At 38.2% G+C, this 20,673-nt stretch overlaps 1 protein-coding gene across 1 annotated transcript in view; it reads left to right on the top strand.

The window, feature by feature from the left end:
- The window catches only part of LOC136851899 (serine-rich adhesin for platelets-like), a 17,200-nt gene extending 19 nt beyond the window's left edge, over positions 1–17,181 (top strand). The window contains exons 1-5 of the mRNA XM_067126242.1: positions 1–114; positions 5,759–8,418; positions 13,503–13,624; positions 14,448–14,948; positions 15,894–17,181. The exon at positions 1–114 is cut by the window's left edge and continues 19 nt beyond it. Coding sequence (XP_066982343.1) covers positions 5,772–8,418; positions 13,503–13,624; positions 14,448–14,948; positions 15,894–16,400 — 3,777 coding nt within the window. The 5' untranslated portion in view covers positions 1–114; positions 5,759–5,771 and the 3' untranslated portion in view covers positions 16,401–17,181. The remainder of the gene's footprint in view (positions 115–5,758; positions 8,419–13,502; positions 13,625–14,447; positions 14,949–15,893) is intronic.
- The last annotated feature ends 3,492 nt before the right edge of the window (positions 17,182–20,673 follow it).

Raw genomic sequence — 20,673 nt, 5'->3', positions numbered from 1 at the left:
TTTTTTGTCAGTGTCTCTGAGAAATCAAAAGCGAACTGTAGCTTTTTCGCTTAGTTCATTAGAGTGTTTTTTTAAGTGTTTGAAAATATATGTATTTATATTCCAAGTGAATCGGTGAGTAACAATCTTTTGGATCTGTTTACTCGACGTACTTTCTCTCATGGTGCAATGACATTTTAGTGTATTTCGTGAATCGTTTATTTTCACCGTTGCTTTGTTGTTAGTTATTTTAAATGGGGGCCTAATTTACGTAGGGATCTAAGGATGGGAAGTGAGGTCCTGCGAAATGTGCAGAATGAAGGAGAGAGCACAGATCTTGTCGATAAGATTCGTCCATGTGACCCATTCCTGAGCAGCCGCAGTTGATTCCTGTAATTTATATAACTCCTGAATGTACTAATAAGTCATGTTGTGATTACAGGACGCATACGTACAATGTACATAATAAAACAAAATTGGTAAAACTCGGATTTTTTTTGGTGAATCGTAACGAGTTAACCAATCTGTCATGATTGTCGGAGCAGACCGAAAATAAACAAACTTGGTTTTGTCTGCTATTAAACTCCAATTGTTATATTCGCTGCTGAATGTTCATCACGCGGCTCATTTGCTACTCATTTGCATAACTCATAAACTTATTTATGATTTCAATATTTCAGTGGCTTAAAATTAGTTTTTATAGCGTGCTTAAAGATTGCATTGTTTACAATAGTACAACCTTTTTTGCTTTATTGTAAACGTGAACGGAATCTCGTTATACTAAAAGCACGTCATGTCCAAGAAAAAAATATTCAGAAAACGATTATTGACGTGACAGTCAGGCAACTGGTAAAACATCCGTTATTGCCTTGTTTGCTGATTTTTTTTTTTTTCACTTGAGGGCATCCTCTGGTAGGTCAGCAGCCCGTCTGTGAGATATCCTATAGCATGTATGTATTTTTTTAGTGTAGTTGGCCTTGCTGCCTTTTTTTTTTTTTTTTTTGAGATGCAGGTGTTTTGAAGTTTTGTTTTTAGCGCTGTTTGTGGCGCAGACCCAAGTCTGCATCTCAGAATGGTAGAGCACGCTTGATTACTTTATGTATGTAACTTTTTCAATACTTTTTCAAGCTCGGTGTCCAGTTTAAAGACGAGCTTCTGATGGAAAGTTAAAACTTCTTAACTCCAGGGATTTTTATGCTGGTTGAAACCAAAGTGTGGAAGTAGTCAGTGTAAATATGTTATCTGACTTGTTTTAAGAGCAAAGGATTGTGCATTTTGCCATTAACTCTGACCACAGATAACAAGCTAGACAGCAAACGATCTACATTATTAGGTATTATTACAGTTTCGGTCAAATTCGGATATCTAATATTTTTTTACTTGCTATCATATATTTTTGTCATGATTCATACGAAATACTTACTCGCATCTTCCGCAAATTAAGAGTTACGGAGATATTTGCCGATGAATATTGTGCCTTGTTGTTATCGCAAGGATGCGTTTATGCTGCCATGTCAGTTTTTTCTGCTGATGCGTTTTTGTTTTTGTCAATGTATTGTGGGTAAAAATGCCTAATCGTCTTTTGTTTTTCGTTATGAATTATAAGTACGGTACAAATGCTGAAACCTGATTGGTTGCTTTGTTTCAAGAATATCCAATTAACTGCGATTTTGGAATAAGCCGGCTTTCTACAAAAGTGCGCTTCAGTTGACTGCCATGGATTCCATCGTGCACGTCTGCAGTGGGTGTTCTCTGTCTTACTTTGAGGCTATTGGCCGTTTCCATGGACATTACAATGGAACTCCACAGGTTGTGAATACCTTTCTTCGTGAACATTTAGTACTACCGACAAGTGTTCAGTGTCCGAAGAGTGAATCGCCTTTGAAAAGGGTAACATTGCAGTTTCGGCCATGAATTTCACCGAAACTGTAACTAGACGTTAGGGGTAAAATTTTGTTCCCTGTAACCCCTGTGGCAAGCGCGCGCAGCGCAATATTACCGCTTGCCAGAACATACGAGCTTGCAACAATCTTTTAAAATGTGCATAAACCGCGTAGCGGTGTTGCACCACCCGAAACTGAGAGCGGTACCCATGGCGGCCATGTATCTCTAAATCTAATCATTTGCGGTAGAAATAAAGGTCAGATTCGTTGAAAGTACACTATTTAAGCTAGGGAAAATGTAATTTTATGTCGGAAATGTGAATTTGACCGAAACTGTAAATTTACCCATTATTATTTTCAAATAGTAATTATATTCCACCTCCAAACTGAATTTACCGACATGACAGTCAAAGGTCTCATCCTATTTTAACCACGCTGCGGCAGATATTCCTTGGCCACAAGTTTAGCATCAAATGTGGTAAGTTTTCAGATCAAATAATTCGTATCAGATTAATGGGAGTACCTTCATTTATAATATGGACATGCCTTCGCGGCATGTACTGGAACTAGTCTACTTGGCATTTCCCACTCGCCCACTGTAGCCTACAATTTTCTTTTGTACCTTAACATAAAAATACGATGGTCATGAAGGCCCAAGTTCAATAAAATGTTGAACAGAGCTTAGTTCCTTTTTCTGTTTATGGCAGAACGATTCTATTAATGATTAAAAGAGAATGGTACAGGGGAGATGGGTACAGGGGTTACTTCCTTTCTTAAAATGCATTTATGCCTTATTTGATTTTTCATGCTTACATGAAATAATTCCCGCGGTCCGATGCTCTCCAGAAATGAAGGTCTTGCACTTCTTATTCCCGTAGAAATATTAGCTTGCCGTTCTTTGCTTCGAGAATTTCTAAGTCCATTAGCTATCCAGTGATTAATCCTGAGTGTAGTCCCTACTAGTTTTAGAAATAAGCACCGTTCTTAGTAATATATCAATATAGATAACTGTCTTTTTTTTTACGTGAAATAAAACTGCGTCCTTGAAGTGTTAGTCTTACCGGTCCTTAAACCTTTGAAATACCAGTCCTACAGTTCTTTGTTCCCCGGAAGTGTTGTTCCTAAAGTTCATGAAATTTCTGTAGTATCCTGTAGTTCACTGCAGTCCACCAGCAGTTCTTGCTTCACTGAACTGCCTGTTCTTCAGTTTGCGCCTTTGTGTGACTGCTCCAGTTTCTTTGTTCCTTGTAAGTCAGTCCAGGAGATGAACACCTCCTTGTGCAGTTCCTTGCTTCCTTAAATTTTTGTATAAGCATTTCCATTCATCCTTGAATGGTTGGTTGTGCAGTTCACTGCAAACTAAAGTTACCAGTCCTGCAGTCCCAACCCACCTAGTTTGCCGTTGTTTCCTTGAATTATAATTTTTGTAGTTCCCTTGTGCATGAAATGTCAATCCTTCTGTTCCTTGTTTACTTACCATTTTTGGAGGTCCTTTCTTCTTTTGAACTATCAGACCTATAGTTATGCCATTTTGAAATGTCAGTTCCTTAGATTCTTGCCTTTCTCAAACCAGTTGCTCAGGTACTTGCTTCATTAAATTATCAGTCCTTCAGTTCCAAATCATCTTTAAATAATCGGCACCACAGTTACATGCTTCCTTCAGTGATCAGTCCTTCAGTTGGCCTCCGTATGAAAATATTTGTTTCTTGAAATGTCAATCTTGTGGTTCTTTGCACCCTTAAAATGTCAGTTATGTAGTTTTCTGCTGAAATGTCAGGCGTGTGCGCGATTCTTTGCTTCCATGAATAATCAGTCCTGCATGTCTTTTGCTTCCTTCGAATATTAGTCCTACAGTTCTTTGCCATTCTAGGAGTTCTTTTCTCCTTGATATGTCATTCCAGGAGTTTTGTGAATGTACGAAATGCCAGTGTTAAGGCTCTGTGCTTCCTTGAAGTATCAGTCCTATATTTTTATGCAGCCTTAAAATGTCAGTCATATGGTTCGTGTTTCCTTGAACTGTCAATCCCATGGTACTGCGCTGCCTTGAAATGTCAAACCAGTGGTTCTGTGCTTCCTTGAAATGGTAGTCCTAAAGTTCCTTTGAGTTCAACCGAGAATTTTTGCTTCTCAGAAGTATGTCCAGTGGTTATTTGCTTACGTTAATTATCAGGCCTACAGAACCTTAGAAATCTGAATTAAGTTCTATAGTATTGCCCTCATGAAATGTCAAATCTATACTGTTTTTACATCCTTGGGATACCAGTCCTGCAGTCTATTGCAGTGTGTTGAAATTCCAGGTCTGTAGCATTTAGTATTCCTAAAAGGTAAATCCTTTTATCTTGTTCTGAGAGAATAAATCATAGTTTATAACAGAAGAATTAAGGAATCAAAGCTCTAGAGTGGTAATACTAAAGGGATATTTTGCGCAATTAAGAGATGAATCTTGTTCAGCTTCACTCCATTATACATTGCCTTTTTTATTTGATTTGCCTGTGAAATATATTATGTGAAGTACTTCATCAATCTTTCAGGTAAATTAAAAAATACTGAAGGTTGGCACTAAGGAAAATTCTTGATCACTAGTCCGAGACAGTGGACAAATCTGCTAATTTTTAATATTAGTGTTTTACTAGGTCAGTTTGTTTTCAGTGGTTCCTTTACAACAATCTCACTCTTTAAAGTCCTTTATAAAAATGATTTTTCCTGGTAGTCACTCTGTTCCTTTTTGAAAGGGACGTGCAATCTTAGACGGGGCAAGAACTTGGGTTGGAATATGTGAGACTATTCCATTGTCAAGAACTGTTTGCCCAGTCAGGAAAATATGAATTTCGGGCTAGGCGCACATTAAGATACAGGCAACACAAGCGACGCTAAAATTTGTAGTCAGATGTTAAATGAGAGCACGCATATTCGGACTACGACAGCATAACACAGGTGCAGGTCTGTGTAGGCCTGTGCTGTGTAAGTGTTGGAACAGTTTTGCTCCACTTGACAGTCTTACAGGCAGTACAATGGCATCATATGAGGATGATATCTAGTTCTCCGTTGCGCGAGCGGGTTCCGTTCTCAGCTACAACTCTGTTGGCCGCGAGCTCGAATCTCCGACCGCCAATGAAGAATAAGAGGAATTTATTTCTGGTGATAGAAATTCATTTCTCGCTATAATGTGGTTCGGATTCCACAATAAGCTGTAGATCCCGTTGCCAAGTAACCAATTGGTTCTTAGCCACGTAAAATAAATTTAATCCTTCGGGCCAGCCCTAGGAGAGCTGTTAATCAGCTCAGTGGTCTGGTTAAACTAAGATATAATTAATGAGGATGATATACTGGCATGAACTTTAAAAAGGAAGGAGTATATTTCATATTACACTGGGAAAATACTTGAAGTAATTTTCCGTTTCTGCTATTTTTTTTTTTTTTCGTGCTTATTAGGTAATTTGCCATAAATTGATTTTGCAAACTGCTGTTGCTTTGTTTGAGAGAGTACCACCCACCACAAACCTGCCAGTGCAATGTGCACACTACATTTATCATGCTGCTCTGTCATGTACTAACTTGTCTTGTCATGCTCTGCAGTTACTCTGCGCTCGGCTGCCCTGCACCTCAGTATGCCCTTAGCCTTAGGATGAGTAAAGTCCAGCTTGATTTTTAGCCAAACTGTGCCCTCTCCCCACATTCTGATAACTTGCCTCACTTTTTTCCTTAAGGTTGAGCAAAGTTAGCTAGTTTCTACACCATTTTCATTTTTAATCAGACACAAAGGTGTTAATCACCAGAACAGTCTGGCTTACATGACCAAAGAAAATGCACCGTAATTTTATTTAAATATTTTTTGGAACCTATTTATATAATTTTCACTTATGATATGTGTATTAATTCAGTAATTGTATTTTCAGATTTTCACTCACAATGTTAGAAGGAGACACCCCATTTCAAGCAATGGGTCGAAGTATGTTGCGGCGTTTGAAAGAAACCCCAGGAAGATTTGATTTTGTTCGACAAAACATCAACGGCCAAAAATCATTCCGGGAATTGTTTACTTTCATATATGATCTCCAAGAATCACATGAATACCTAAAACCAACATTTTTGCGCTCTGAGAAAAGCAGTAAAATAGCAAATGACTATTGGGAAAGTGGGAACTACTATTACAAGAGAGGTGAATTCGAGAGGGCCATGGAGTGCTACAACTTAAGTCTCGTCTTGGCGCCACATCCATTCTTAAAAGAGGACCCCACTATGCATTATGGTCATGATGAAGATCTTTTTGTACCAGAAAGAATAGAACCTCATAGGTACAACGCAGCAGAATCCTGCAATGAAGACTCCACAGCCTTGGCCATGGCTTATGCTAATAGATCAGCTGTGTTCTACAAGATTGGCCTTTATGAGCGCTGTTTACGTGATATTCGCCTTGCTCTTCAGAATGATTACCCACTCGAATTTAAAGACGTTTTGGAAAAGAGAAAGAAAAATTGTTTGAAAGCACTTGCAGGTGGAAAACGAAAAACAAGAACTGTATCCAAGTCAGAAAAGGAGTCTTGTAAAAGAAAGGACTCCACTTGTTTAGAAAACGCATTTAATGCCTTAAACATAGAATCTTCCTGTTCAGAAAAAAATTCCACTGACTTAGTTGATAGTTTTTCCAAATCAAGCAAAAATCCCTCTGGCTCGGATAAAAACTCTTCTACCGTGAATAAAAAACCCGTTGAAAATGGAAAAACCCCTTCCATTTCTAACCAAGACGCCACTGAAACAGATGAAGAATGTTACAACTCGGGTAGAAAAATTTCCAGTTCAAACAGAAGTTCCCGTAATTCAGGTAAAAAACCTTACAAAAGACCCTCTAAAGCTGGCAAAGATACTAATAAGCCATACAAAGGCTCCACTGCCTCAAGAAAACACGTTTGTTCTTGCAGTTATTGTAAAGAATCGTCCAAGTCAGACCAAGGAGCCTGTGGATCTAACAAAGGCACTAAGAATTGCTCAAGCGATGACAATCCAAATAAAAATTCCAGTGACAAGAATGAAGAACATTTTAGATCAAACAGTAGTTCTCTTGTCTCAGGCAAAGATACTCCCTTGTCAAACATGGAAGCCTTGGGAGCTGTAGACACTGGGGACTCTGACTCGAATTTAGCAACATTCTCTTTACCTAAAGCACCATTTTGTTTAGATGTGAGGTTACCTGACTTTACTACAAGCTTCACAGGGCCTAATGGTGAAAGTGAGTTTGCTGCAAGTCTAAAGAAGAGTAATTCTAATTCAACCACAAAATCTCTTAGCTCAAGTGAAGAGTTTTCCCAGCTTAAAAGTTCCTCAGAAGCTAGCCATTCAAGTAAAAGATCCTGTAGCCCTGCAAAGGTTGCCAATTCAGTGATAAGGGACAATGTCTCAAATAAGGAATCTTCCAGACAATCCACTGAACTTATTAATGAATCCACTAATTTTGGTCTACAGACCTGTACCTCAAACAACATAAATTCTAACACTAGTGCAAGTCTAAAGAACAGAAATTCCTCTAATTCAGACATGAAATCCCTTAGTTCAAGTAAAGAGTCGTCCCAGCTTAAAAGTTCCTTAGAAGCTAGCCATTCAAAGGAAAGTTCCTGTGGCTCTGCAAAAGACTCCAGTTCAATGAGAAGTGACTTTGTCTCAGATAAAGAATCTCTCAGGCAATCATCTGAAGCTGTTAGTGAATCAAATAATTTTAGTCAACAGACCTGTACCTCAGACATCGTAAATCCTGACACCTCTGTAAGACGCAAGAACAGAAATTTCTCCAGTTCAGACTCGAGGTCTCTTGGCTCGAGTCAAGAGTCTTCCAAGCTTACAACTCCCTCAGAAGCTAACCACTTAGGTAAGAGTTCCTGTGGCTCTGGAAAAGACTCTAGGCCAACAAAAAGTGACAGTGTCTCAGGTAATGAATCTTCCAGACGATCCCTTGCAGCTAATAATGAATACCCTAATTTTAATCAACAGGCCTGTGCCTCAAACAACATAAATCCTGACGCCAATGCAAAACTAAAGAACGGAAATTCCTCCGGTTCAAACTTGAAATCTCTTGGTTCAAGTAAGGAGTCTTCCAAGCTTAAGAGTTCCTTGAAAGCAACCCATTCAGATAAAAGTTCCTGTGGCTCTGCAAAAGACTCCAGTTCAATGAAAAGTGCCAGTGCTTCAGATAAAGTGTCTATCAGACATGAAACTGTTACTGAATCAGCTACTTTTAGTCAAGAGGACTTGACCTCAGAAATAAATCTTGGCACTTGTCCTGAACGATATGATTCTGATACTGTCTCTACGGGATCGAATGATGATTACGAGGATACAACCAATGAAAGTCGAAAAGCTATGAAAGATTTATTAGAAGCAAAACCTATTTCTGATTGTTGTCGAGGGGCACACCAAATGAAAAGTCTGTTTACATCCGATGAGTGTAGATCACCCGTAATAAAAGATCCCCATCCTGAAATACCTGCTTTCACAAGTGCCGTAAGGCTAGGCCACCACTCTGTGAAAGGAAAGTCCGTTTATGCGAACAGATATATTCGGCCTGGTAGGTACCTCCTTTTTTTTTCCACGAAACTTACAATGTATTAATGCGCATTTCAATATCACTGAACAGTATGGGATGTATATAAATTTTTTTTTTTTTTTTTTTTTTTTTTTTTTTTTTTTTACCCTTTACTGAGGCCCATGATTATATTAAAATAGTTTGGCATATTACTTTCTTTCATTTTTATATCGGTGCTCAAATGGAAAAATAATTACTAGCACTATATGTCACAACAGCTGTAATTAGTTTTCTGTAAAAGAAAACTATGGTGCCGGCTTTGTCTGTCCGTCCGCGCTTTATTCTGTCCGCCCTCAGATCTTAAAAACTACTTGAGGCTAGACAGGGGCGTCATTTCAGATTTTTGTTGTTGGGGGCAAAGACGGTTTGGCCAGCGAAGTGAGCCTAATCGGCTGAGTTTTTTTTTAAGCTATTTTATGTTTCTGAAGCCACATGAGCAAGGTATTTCAGCAAAAATTATATATTCCCACTACTATATGTTTTATCTCATCATCACTGGTAGCTAGTAGACAAAGATCAAGAAACAACATTTCAGAGAAATTTTATATATTTACGATTGCACATTTAAAAAGAAAACATGCTGTTACTTCTTGGGGCTTGGGGGTGAGGGGGCCAAGTTGAGGCTTTTGTGGGAGCAACTTGGGTCTTGGGGGCAAGTTGAGTCTTGACGGGGGCAGTTGACCCCTCAGCCCCCCCCAAACCAAATGACGCCCCTGAGGCTAGAGGGTTGCAAGTTGGAATGTTGATCATCCACCTTCCAATCATCAAACACCAAATTGCAGCCCTCTAGCCTCAGTGGCTTTGATTGTATTTACGGTTAAAGTTAGCCATAATTGTGCCTCTGGCAACGACATAGGATAGGCCACCTCTGGCCCGTGGTTGAAGTTTCATGGGGGCGGCTCACACATCATTATACCGAGACCAAGGTCTAGAGGTATGGAGGGTACGACAGTGAAATTAGCGTTACAGTTACTCTGCCACTCACAAAAATCTCAAACACTTCGGAGAAAAGGTCTGATTGTGGATAGGCACTGGGAGAGTGCAATCCAGTTCATTTGCCTTGTTGACAAGTGGTTTGATTTATTCAGTTCTGGAGTGCCTTTCGATAGAAAGTCTTCATGGAATGCTTACGGGCTAATCTTAGAAACCAAAACAAAACATTGCAAGAGATGATACACCTATCCAGAACAATGAAAAGTCTGGGAGGAAAAGGACTTTACCCTTTCCAAAAAGGCCTTGTGATACCTTGCAAATTTCTAACGAACTTGCCAGGGATGTTAGGTGAAATTTTGCAATATCATACATCTTGACTCATAGGTTGAATCGAGATGGACTGGAACACTTTTTTTGGCTGTATACGGTAAATGGGTGCATGTCATCAGCACCCATCACCTGTTGAATTTAAGCACCGAGTTTGAGCCCATCTCCTGGAAAAAAAAGCACTCTATGAGGCGCAAAATACAATGTTGAAAATTGTATTAACGATAATATGACTGAGGTCTCATTTTCTAACTTGATAACTAAAGAAAGCACTTCTTACGAGGCTGAAGAAACATCTCTTCAGAAAGCGTTAAGTTTATCGGCAGTATTGTTTCGTTTGCCAATGGAGGAATTGCAGGATGACAATGAAGACAAAACTGAAAAAGGAGGCATGCAATATGTGGGTGGTTTTGTAGCCCGTAAGTTTCCCCTGAGTATGACTTTCTAGGAACTAAAGAACCGAAGGGGATGGCACAAGAATCGGCACTATAAGTAGAACAAATGAGAAGCTAATGAAACTCGACCCGAATTTTTGGAGCATTTAAAATCGATGGAAAAGATATTTATTTATCATTGTAAACATAACGAAAAAGTTGGTCACATAATTGTATAATTGTTAACCTTATGTATACATTTACTCGTATATGTGTATTTGAGTGTGAGTTGTATATTAGAGTGAAAAATGTTTTTTCGTTTTTAAGTTCCAGTTGTAATTATTTGGAAGAATACACGTACAGAAATGAATATGGTCAACATGGGCTTTGTTTCCCTAAAAGAATGAATCATAATTTTTAATATTAAAAAGAGTCAACGAGGAAACAGGAGAAAAGTTTTCCTATTTGTACAGAGCTTGGACAGAGGAGAAAGCAAGTAGACCGCGTGACGTCACGTTTCTTAACTCCCATCTCCTTACCCGCGTTAATCCTGCGCGTGAGAAGACCTTGTATTCTCTAGACCTTGACCGAGACCACCTAAAGATAGGTCTGTTTTCGGTGGCCTTGATTATACGCTGTAGCGGCTGTAGAGAAAACTCTATTGTGCCGAAGAAACTTCAGCGTATTTTTTACTTGCCTAATGAAATAATCAGCAAATGCCGCACAAAAGTTGGGTATTGTTCGTAAGGCCTCATATATTTGTAACTGATAAAATCAATGCAGAGCTTTTATTTTTAAATCTTTCACATGAAGTGATTATCTAAAGGTATAATCTGTAATTCCTTAGGAGTATGATTCCGACAGGTGTTGCTTTATTCATGATAAAGACGTATAATGCAGCATTCGATCTGGATACACTGTCGTGCTGTAAGTCAATGTTTCTCCTCACCTGTGGTGAGCACTTATTCATTTCCATCACAAACCAATCGTAGGAGCCAAGGTTTCTTGTTTTTAGCTCGCCTGTGCTTGAGTGCAAGAGTTGTTGCCGTGCTACCCAAGTCGGCATTTGAATTTGGACTAATTGGTAAGGTCAGTGTTAAGATGTTTCTTTTCATGTAGTGTAGGAATTTAATATTTTCACCGTACACACCTTTTACTACCACAATAGCATCTTTAGCCTGGGACGTGAACATAGAGCTCTTAAAGCATAAATTGTGAAAATGGTAATTTGAATGTAAGTTTGTCCCCCACTGACGTAGTTGTGTCAGTTTGGTTAAAGTGGAAATGTTTAAAATTACGTTGTGTGATAGGAGATTGGTTATAGCAAACTTTTCAGTGCAGGGAAACAGAGATTGACTTAGGCACCTCTGGTACAGTACTTTGTATCATCACCACCACCATCTGGGGCATTTATTGTTAGTAATGAAAGTGATTTTACATTTTCTTAGGCAATAATCGTGATTTCATCTTTTCCTATAATTTTTCCGAGCTTGGTATGTATGCAGGACCTTTCTTTATCAAATATTGCAACCATTTTCCCCATTTTATTTTCTGTTCTGTCCAGTTAACTTTAATTTCATCTGTGTTTTAAATTTCATTCGGGCCAAGTTACACGTAGAAGCCTTACTTATTGAGGGGTTTCCCCACGTAGCCGGGTAGTACTGTCAGTGCACTGTACATTACTCAAGGTTCTTTGCAGCGTCCCTTCGGCCCCTAGCTGCCACCCATTTCATTCCTTTTACTGTACCTCCGTTAATTTTGGCTGTCTTTCGTCTCCCAACAATTGTTTCATAGTGAAACTGCGAGGACTTCCTCCTTTTACACCTTTCAAACCCTTCTGCTCTCAATCTTCCTTTTATCGCTGAATGACCTCAGGTGCCAGCGCTTGACCTTTGGCCAAAATTCTACATTCCATTTCATTCCACCTCGAGTTGGAGAGTGAGGGACCACTGAAGGCCGCCAGGTTGGGTCTAGTCAGGTTTAGATAGCTATCGATATAATAGCACCTCCCTTCTTATCACTGCATGCTTTTATTTTTCATTGTAATTGTTTTAAGCTGCCGTCATTTATAACCCAAAGTAACTTAAAAGTAGGTTCGATGACCAAAGTTGAATAGGTATCCATGTTCTCAGAGTTTCGCTTTCAGACCTTAAAATGACCTCAGGCTAGAAACAAGTAGTAAAGTAATTTGATCAGAAGTAAGCGCTTATTGTCTTAGTTTTTCCTCCTCCCCTCGTGAAGTCCATTAAGATACGAAAACCCACTCAGCACCTGAATGGTGGATTCTTACGTGTTACGAGTGCTGATCCACTGAAGCCAGAGGTTAGAGGGTTACTTGTGAAGATTTGTGCTATGTACCATATCAGTGGCTTCTCATGTGTTAGTTCAGTAGTTGTAATATTATCGCACCTATCTCGTTTCATTTGTCTCTGGGATGCCAGCCCAGGCTCGGGCTTCTTAGGCATAATGGAACTAGTTGAAATGTATGTGCATTAAGTTCCTGGGTTTTTTTAGAACTATGTTCAACAAGGAAATATATTGAATAAATCAAATATAAGATCACAGTGATTAGGTTGGTTAGGACAAATGTTATCTCACTCAGTCATCTGGGGCTGGGGTCTTCGTCATTTTGGTAAAAGATTCCCATGTATAGGGACACGAGTCATTCAGTATATTACATGAAACATCTGTAGGCCGATTATGAAAAAGGTAATTTAAAAGAATTAACATCCTTTCCCCCACGTGTTGAAGCCAGGTCAGTGAAATCTAAATTAGAACCTTTTGAATTATCGTGTCGTGAATATCGGTAATTACATATGAAAATGCCTTGAGTGCTGGTTAAAAGATGACAGTTAACATTTACTTTCAGCGCATTCGAACTCAAGATGACTCTGTCACTGCTGGTTGTTTGTCAAAATAGTCATTTTCCTATATATAGAGGCTTCTACACTATTTTATTGAGAGAGCTTAAGTTAAACACCTTGTTGCTCTGCATCATAAGAGTAACGCACTCATGAAAATAAAAAAAAAACTCAAAAAACAAGACTAAGGGGGCACAAAAGCAACGAAAAGCAGACTAAGGTATTTTTGTAAACCTACAGGTTCCTCGTTAGGAGAGTCGATAGAGTTGTCGGCTAGCACTCGCTAGGCCCGAGTTCGATTCTCCGGCCGGCTAATGAAGAATTAGAGGAATTTATTTCTGGTGGTAGAAACTCATTTCTCGCTATAATGTGGTTCGGATTCCACAATAAGCTGTAGGTCCAGTTGCTAAGTAACCAATTGGTTCTTAGCCATGTAAAATAAGTCTAATCCTTCGGGCCAGCCCTAGGAGAGCTGTTAATCAGCTCAGTGGTCTGGTTAAGCTAAGGTATACTTAACTTTAACTTTTACAGGAAGTTGTCCACATGGAAAATACAATTTTCTTATCTGCAGGGGAAGTACTAGCAGTTGAGCCAGCCTTCTGCCTCAGCTCGGACTGGAAACGGTTAGCCTTTGCGTGCGGGTATTGTCTGAGAGACGTCATCGACCCGCTTCCGTGCCCTGGATGTGTTCTGGTAAGTCAAAAGTCTGGCCATTTGAGTTCCATCTCCTCTTTATATCGCTGATTTCGGTCGGCAATTGTTTTTGCGTGTGAGATCATATAGCAAGTTAGCCTTAGACCTGGATATTATAGATTCGTATTGAACGTGTAATTGGTAGTGATAGTAATTAAAACTATAGAGCGGCAACTAACGTTATCACCCTTTGTCGAGATCATCGGGCCAGTTGATTTACTGTAGATAAATGCAGTATATGTTTTGCGTAATAAGAAGTACCCTTTAAATTTCTCATAATTGGGTCATTCTAAAAGACCAGTGTAACCTCACTTCCTTTTTCTTACCTTTTATTGCTTTTCCGCTTTTCATGCAAGGCAACCGAAACATCCAGGTTTATCATTTCATGTGCCAATTCTTCACTTGAATGAAAAATTTGAATCTTACTACATATTACAATAACCACATTGGCTATAGTAAACTTCCCCTTTCGTGTTCAGAATGAAACCAGGGTTTATATTTTAAGCAGAATTATTTTATAGCCCGTTATTCATTACTTAGTTCCATTTTATTCTTCACTTAAGGCTTTCAATTTCCCACATTTTTTAGGTTCCACTTCAATACTTTCTCGCTCAGTTATGGACCAGAAGGCAGCAATTGTCCTTTTAAATCTCAATTTCTACATATTTCATATATTTTTATATTTAACACTTATTCTTTCTATTTGAAAATTTTATGAAGTTTGTCTTCGAAAAAAGGAACGCTTTCCAGACGGCCCCCCTCAAGACGACAAACTCAAATCGCGCTCTAGAGAAGCAAAATCTTTCACATTTTTACTCTGCAGATCACCTTTTGTAGTGAGGCCTGTCGATACGAGGCTCTAGCCGAAGACCATTGGCTCGAGTGTACCATTCTCCCGACACTGGATGCTTTGGGCCTTCACCATCGAAACCTGGCCTACAAGATGTTCAAGACGTTAGACTACAACCATCTGATGGCTCTCCTTGGCGAAGGCAAGAAGAAGAGGCCCAGAAGACGAAAGAACAAAGCAGGCGGTAGAAAAGGGCCTCCTCACAATGCTACGAATCCCAAGACTGCTGCCTCTCACCGGTGTTGGCAGGACATGTGCACCAACTTAGACAAACAGTCGTTTGAGTATTTGTTTGTGCAATGCCAGACGGCTTTTATGCTGACCACTTTGCTTGTTCAATCCAGAAAGTTTTTCGTCGATGAAGATGGCGTTGGCATCGACCCCTCACGAGAAGCAGTCTTAAGAACGGGCGCTGTGGTATTGTCCAATATCTTGAAGATCCGAAGCAACGCTCTTGAACTCATAGATAAAGGGGTATGTGGTAATGGATAGCATATGTAAAAGCATGTACTCAGTTTTTTAGTACATTAATTTCGTCAGTTTCAAAAACCTTTTGTATCTATCTATCTATAAAGCACAAATCCTTGATCGGGACTACTCATTTCCGCCAGCTGACTGAAAACTGAAATAAAGATCAAATTCGTGGAAAATCCCGATGGTCTGCTTTCATAAATGAAAAAATCCCAATTGCCTTCATGTAGGTTTTACTCATTTATGAAAGTGAGACAATGGGCTTTTTTCATTCTTTCTTAAATTTAGAGAAGACAAGCAGTGACTAGCAAATTGATCACTTTTTTAAGTTTTTCAAGGATATTAGTGCAAACTCCCATTTCTTAGAAATACTAAAATACTGTACATTGAGGTTGGTGGCTTCCTCCAAAGTCTCTGTTTCAAGTATAATTCTTTCAAGTTTCGGAGATGGAAGGAAATTATTTTATTGTATCAACAATTAGGGTATTGGTATTTCATGATAGGAGGCTACAACTTTCATTTTATATATATATATATATATATATATATATATATATATATATATATATATATATGCATGTGTATATACATGTGTGTATATGTATATATATATGTGTGCATATGTATATTTAATATATATATTATATATTATATATATATATTATATATATATTATATATATATATATATATATATATATATATATATATATATATATATATATATATATATATATATATATATATATATATATTAAATTAATTATATATATATATATATATATATATATATATATATATATATATATATGTGTGTGTGTGTGTGTGTGTATGTGTGTGATTAAACTCTCGTATCCCCTCTGTCATGTTTCCTACATTTTTGCAGAAGTTTTAGGGACAAATAGTTTACTTTGATAGAATAACTAATCAGTAATTACTATTCCTGCAGAGAAAGATATCCCTGGGTGTAGGAATTTACCACTGGATAAGCATCATCAACCATTCCTGCAATCCCTCGGCGGAGGAATACAACTGCGGACGCGATATGGTCATCCGAGCCATTAGACCCATCTACGAGGGAGAGGAAATAACTATATCGTACGTATGGAACTACTATGAGGCGAGACTGGAGGACAGGGCGACTGACCTTTTAATGTACAGCATTATATGCTCTTGCGAGGCCTGCCTTTTCGGTTGGGGTACGTATTACCAGTTACCCTATGTATCCATGAACTTAATGGAGAAGGGAGCGCACACCGAGGAGTTCGCTAACGCCATCACAGACTCTCTCCAGATTGGCGTCAAGGTCACCTCAGGTATTCGTATTTCGCCCGAGGAACGTGAGACCTTGATCAGGGCCATTGAACTTTTGTACATTATCGCCCCAATGCCTTGTCAAGATTTGTGCTACGTTCAGAAGTTGCTGTTGATGTCTTTTCTACTCGAACGTAACTGATTCACCTACTGAGGATTCTTCAACTACGCGCTCTCTTAGATATAATTTTTCCCCTTTTGCATTAGTCTTTATACATAGTTAAAAAAGTAACTATATGTATCTCCAGATTTTATAAGCGTTATCAACACAATTTTGTTATATTTTAAACCATTTATTCCCTACTAAAAATTGTATGCCCAAAACACTTCATTCACTTAGTTCATCAGACCCATTACTCAGATTATTTTTTATGCATGAAGTGAAATCAAGGAAGAAATTGATTTCCTGGATTTTCCTGCAAGTAAAATAACTATCAGAATTTGACCCACTGAAAATGGAAAACAATTTAAAAGGCAAACTAAAAAAATCTATTTTTTTATTACTATCTCCAAAGACGTGGGATTAAGATAGTAAAAGGCAAAATACTGTTAATGATCCTACGAAGGTACGTATACATTTTTGGGTATGAAGTTTACACACCAAATTTTAAGACAACTTCTGTAATACGATGGATTTTTACTCTTGGAAAATCACACGAGTCGTGGTTCGATTGGTGTAAATAAATGACATTTTTATTTTTTAAATTTTTACATTAGCTGAAGCAGATACTCAACAATGTACTTTATGTTGCTATATGACTAAAAATTTGACAGTAACCTGTTGTTTACATACGTTAGTATGTTATACAAATATGCATATCAAAAGTACGTTTGCCTATACAGGATTATTTACAGGCACGAAATTTTAGCCAATATGTTTTTGCCATGTCTGTGTAAAAGACAAAAATAAAATTATAAGAACATGAACTTTATTTCTGTAGTTAGTTTCAAATTACTCAGTGTCGTGTGTAAAGTAACCTGAAAGATAATTATATGATTGTTCTTAAGGACACTCGGAAACCAGAAAACTCATTGAGCATCGACATATGTTTTTTGAAAACCTGCAATTAACGATCCAAAATAATAGTAGCGGATTATGATCAGAATGCTTATTGACAGGCAAAATGGATAGCATTAATACATGCAACCTCTTGAATATGCTACAGTCTAACACTAAAAAGGCCCGTTCTCGTGCAGCCTGCTCCATACGAGCCAAGCTTGAAGGCTACATTCCCCTTAAATCCCAAGGCCATTGCCTGACCATCAGAAAGGCATCCCGGAGGAGGGCCTCCCTAACGGTGGTACTTTAACTCCTTTTGGGAAGGCATCCCTGAGGAACTTGCTGGTGGCACACCCTTCAAGGGGTGTCTTCCTAAAGCCCTGTCCACGCTATCGGGCGCTGCCCGACGGGCAAACACTGTTCCCATAACCCGTTCCACTATACTGACCGGCTGAGTATGGAGCCAGAGCGATGCGATTGTTTGGTAACACTGCTTCAGAAGCGAGAGAAAATATAAAGAGCTAAAAGTGCCCGACGGGCATGCCCGCTAGTGTGAATACGCCAATAGGAAGCCTTGGGCACCACCCACAGGAAGAGACCCTCTTCTGAAGATACCTCCTGACCCGGTAGGAGATCTGCTTTCCAGGAAGGCTTCCCCAAGAAAAGACACTTTGCCGGGAGTTCCCTTGTTCCCTCTGGGAAAGTCAGATGTTTCAAAAATTACATAACACTTTCTTTGGAAATTTTTTTCCACCCCTCCCCCCTTGTCGCGCCTCATAACACATGTCCAGACACCCCCTAGAAAATTGTGTAACATCAGCTAGTACTCCCCCCCAACCCCGAATTATTAATGCAATAATATATTAGTCTAGCCTAATACCTGGAAATTATTACCTTTAGGTTTTTCTTAATACGTTTGTTATGATATTAAAGAATCAGATAAATTTGAAATGAAAATTTTCTCTTAAGCCATTTACTTAATTTTCTAAGTAATTTAATTGGCAACTGTGAACGTCGACAGTTTTTAGTTTGTGATATTATTCTTTAAGTTATCTTAATACACAAAGTAGACTATGCCTAAGTTTAGAAGAGGATTAATTTAATTTGTGATATTTTCTAAGTCATATTTATGCATATAGTAGAGAATGTCGGAGCTCAGAAAAGGGATGAGTGTGATATTTTATGTCATGTAATACATATAGTAGAATATGTTGAAATACAAACAAGGGTTGAGTTTGTGATATTCTTTTAACATATAAATATGAAAAAAAATTGAGTACCATATTCTCAATACATAACTAAAATATGTCTATTGCAGAATCTTTACTATCTTTCTCTTGTCCTTCTACTTTTACATCTTTTCAAAAGAAACAAAGGGGAAAAAATCGGAGAATATTAAGTGACGTATGATGGCTGTCACACTCGCAACACATCACCATAACCCCCCCATCAGGCGTTAAGTAATTTTTGATGGCCCCATTAATATGTATGATGCATACTTGTACATGTTAGTTCATAAATGGTTGTTCAAGTTCCTGTTTACTGTACCAAAAGCTATTATTTGGTATAAAGAATTAGCCTCCCAGTACAATCAAGTTATTGTTTGACAAAAGCTAGCAAAATGTCAGGTATGACTTCCAAAATATTTTAATCATGTGATCTCACTTAAGTTAGGTTCAGTCAGAGACCTTGAGAAGTGCCTTTGAATACGCTCTCTCTCTCTCTCTCTCTCTCTCTCTCTCTCTCTCTCTCTCTCTCCAAATAGTAAGTACTTAACATCGAAAATAAACAAAACTGTTCAGAATTCGAACAGCCAGTGCAGCTCGGACAACAATTTGATAATCCTATCCTGAAGTGTGACATCCTGTAATACTGTTTTCCTCTCTGTTGGATATGTTTTCCAGCTTTCTAAGTTGAATCTTCGGTAGATTAGTTGTAGTCCACTTTATTAATGGCACAGTTAATCACGAATATTTATAGGATACCAAGATATTTTTTTAACGTGTAATATTTTTAAGGTATCAAGTAACCCTTACAACATTACTGATTTGAGCACTGAGAGAGAAATTAGTCCAGCGGGTCTCTTAATTCACTGACTCCATCTGCAATTTGGACTACATTACTTTTTTAGGTTCACCCGAATGTCATTAGTTCCATCTAGTTTTAGTTGCTTAAACTGCATCGTTTGTATATTGTCATAAATAGAAATAACTCTAGCTTTACCCCATTCTGTAGCTGATTTGTTAGGATCGTTCGTGTTACGTACGATCTTAAGTGGCACTCCAACATCGCTCTATTAACAGCAGTCTGCGCTTGGATTTTAGGAAAGAAGAAGAAAAGACTAGTAAACAGTTTTTTCTTTGATGAGAGACGACGCTAACTTAGCGTTGTTTACTCAGCGTTGCCATTTCTGGCGCTTTGCACGCTTTAGCCGGCTGTGCATATCGCTAGTTTTTTTTAGTTCTGTCGCTCAGATCATTGATGGGCTACGAGCTAACTGCAGCAGGTATCGAAATATATGGTAAGAATAATTATAATTTATGTCTACTTTTAATGGATTTTGACAAGAAAGCTGGTTATTAATCTTGCAAATCATTTGACCGTACATTTAGCACACATTGTGTTCAGTTTCACAGCCCTGGTCTGATTATATGGTATGAATTCTTACTATTTATAAGCAAATGAAGAACTTTGAAAGCAGAAGAAAATCTGGCTCCACGGCAAGACTTGTTTTGAGAGCCGCATGTCATTGCAGTGCTTTATATAGAATTCTATTTTTTATCGTATGGATCCCTAGATTTATCGAACAATGTTTAATTTTGCAGTTCCTAATGCAGTAGTGTTCTCTTACTGATTAATTATAAATCAACTGGCTTTTTTTCTCTAAATACCTTTTATCATTGGCAACATCTGCTTTGGCAGTTGTACATGAATCTGTGCTTAATGCTCTATTGGCCAGAAATTGGATGGCTCTTGTCGTAAAATGAAAGTTTAAATCGTGAATTTTCATTTCAGAACTGAACTGACTTACATTTCAGGCATATTGGCCACTGATCAACACAATCAGTAAGACTAAATATTATTAGTCCATTGGGCGACTTTTATTAGATACCTCCTTTGAAATAGGCTACTCATTTCGAGAAGATGAAATGCAAGCTTTCTGTTGCTGTACTTCGAACTCAGTAGCTGATATAGCTTTAACATTCCGTTCTGACCATTTTAGAATGACACTTAGGAAATCAAGTTTCTCTAAGGTAGACAGACGGAGAAACCTACGGCCAGATTCCCATTGGCTACGGAATTGTAACATCGTACACCATTTCTTTGATAGTTTCGTACATTTACCCCTACAATGACAAAGTAATTAATTTATTATGTAAACTTAATTGTTTAGCGTAAAGAAAAGCTATTTTTT

Source organism: Macrobrachium rosenbergii, chromosome 24 (assembly GCF_040412425.1).
Source record: "Macrobrachium rosenbergii isolate ZJJX-2024 chromosome 24, ASM4041242v1, whole genome shotgun sequence".
In the NCBI taxonomy this organism is placed as follows: Eukaryota; Metazoa; Arthropoda; class Malacostraca; order Decapoda; family Palaemonidae; genus Macrobrachium; species Macrobrachium rosenbergii.
Note: the sequence above shows the minus strand (reverse complement) of the source record. Positions and strands in the feature narration are given on the sequence as shown.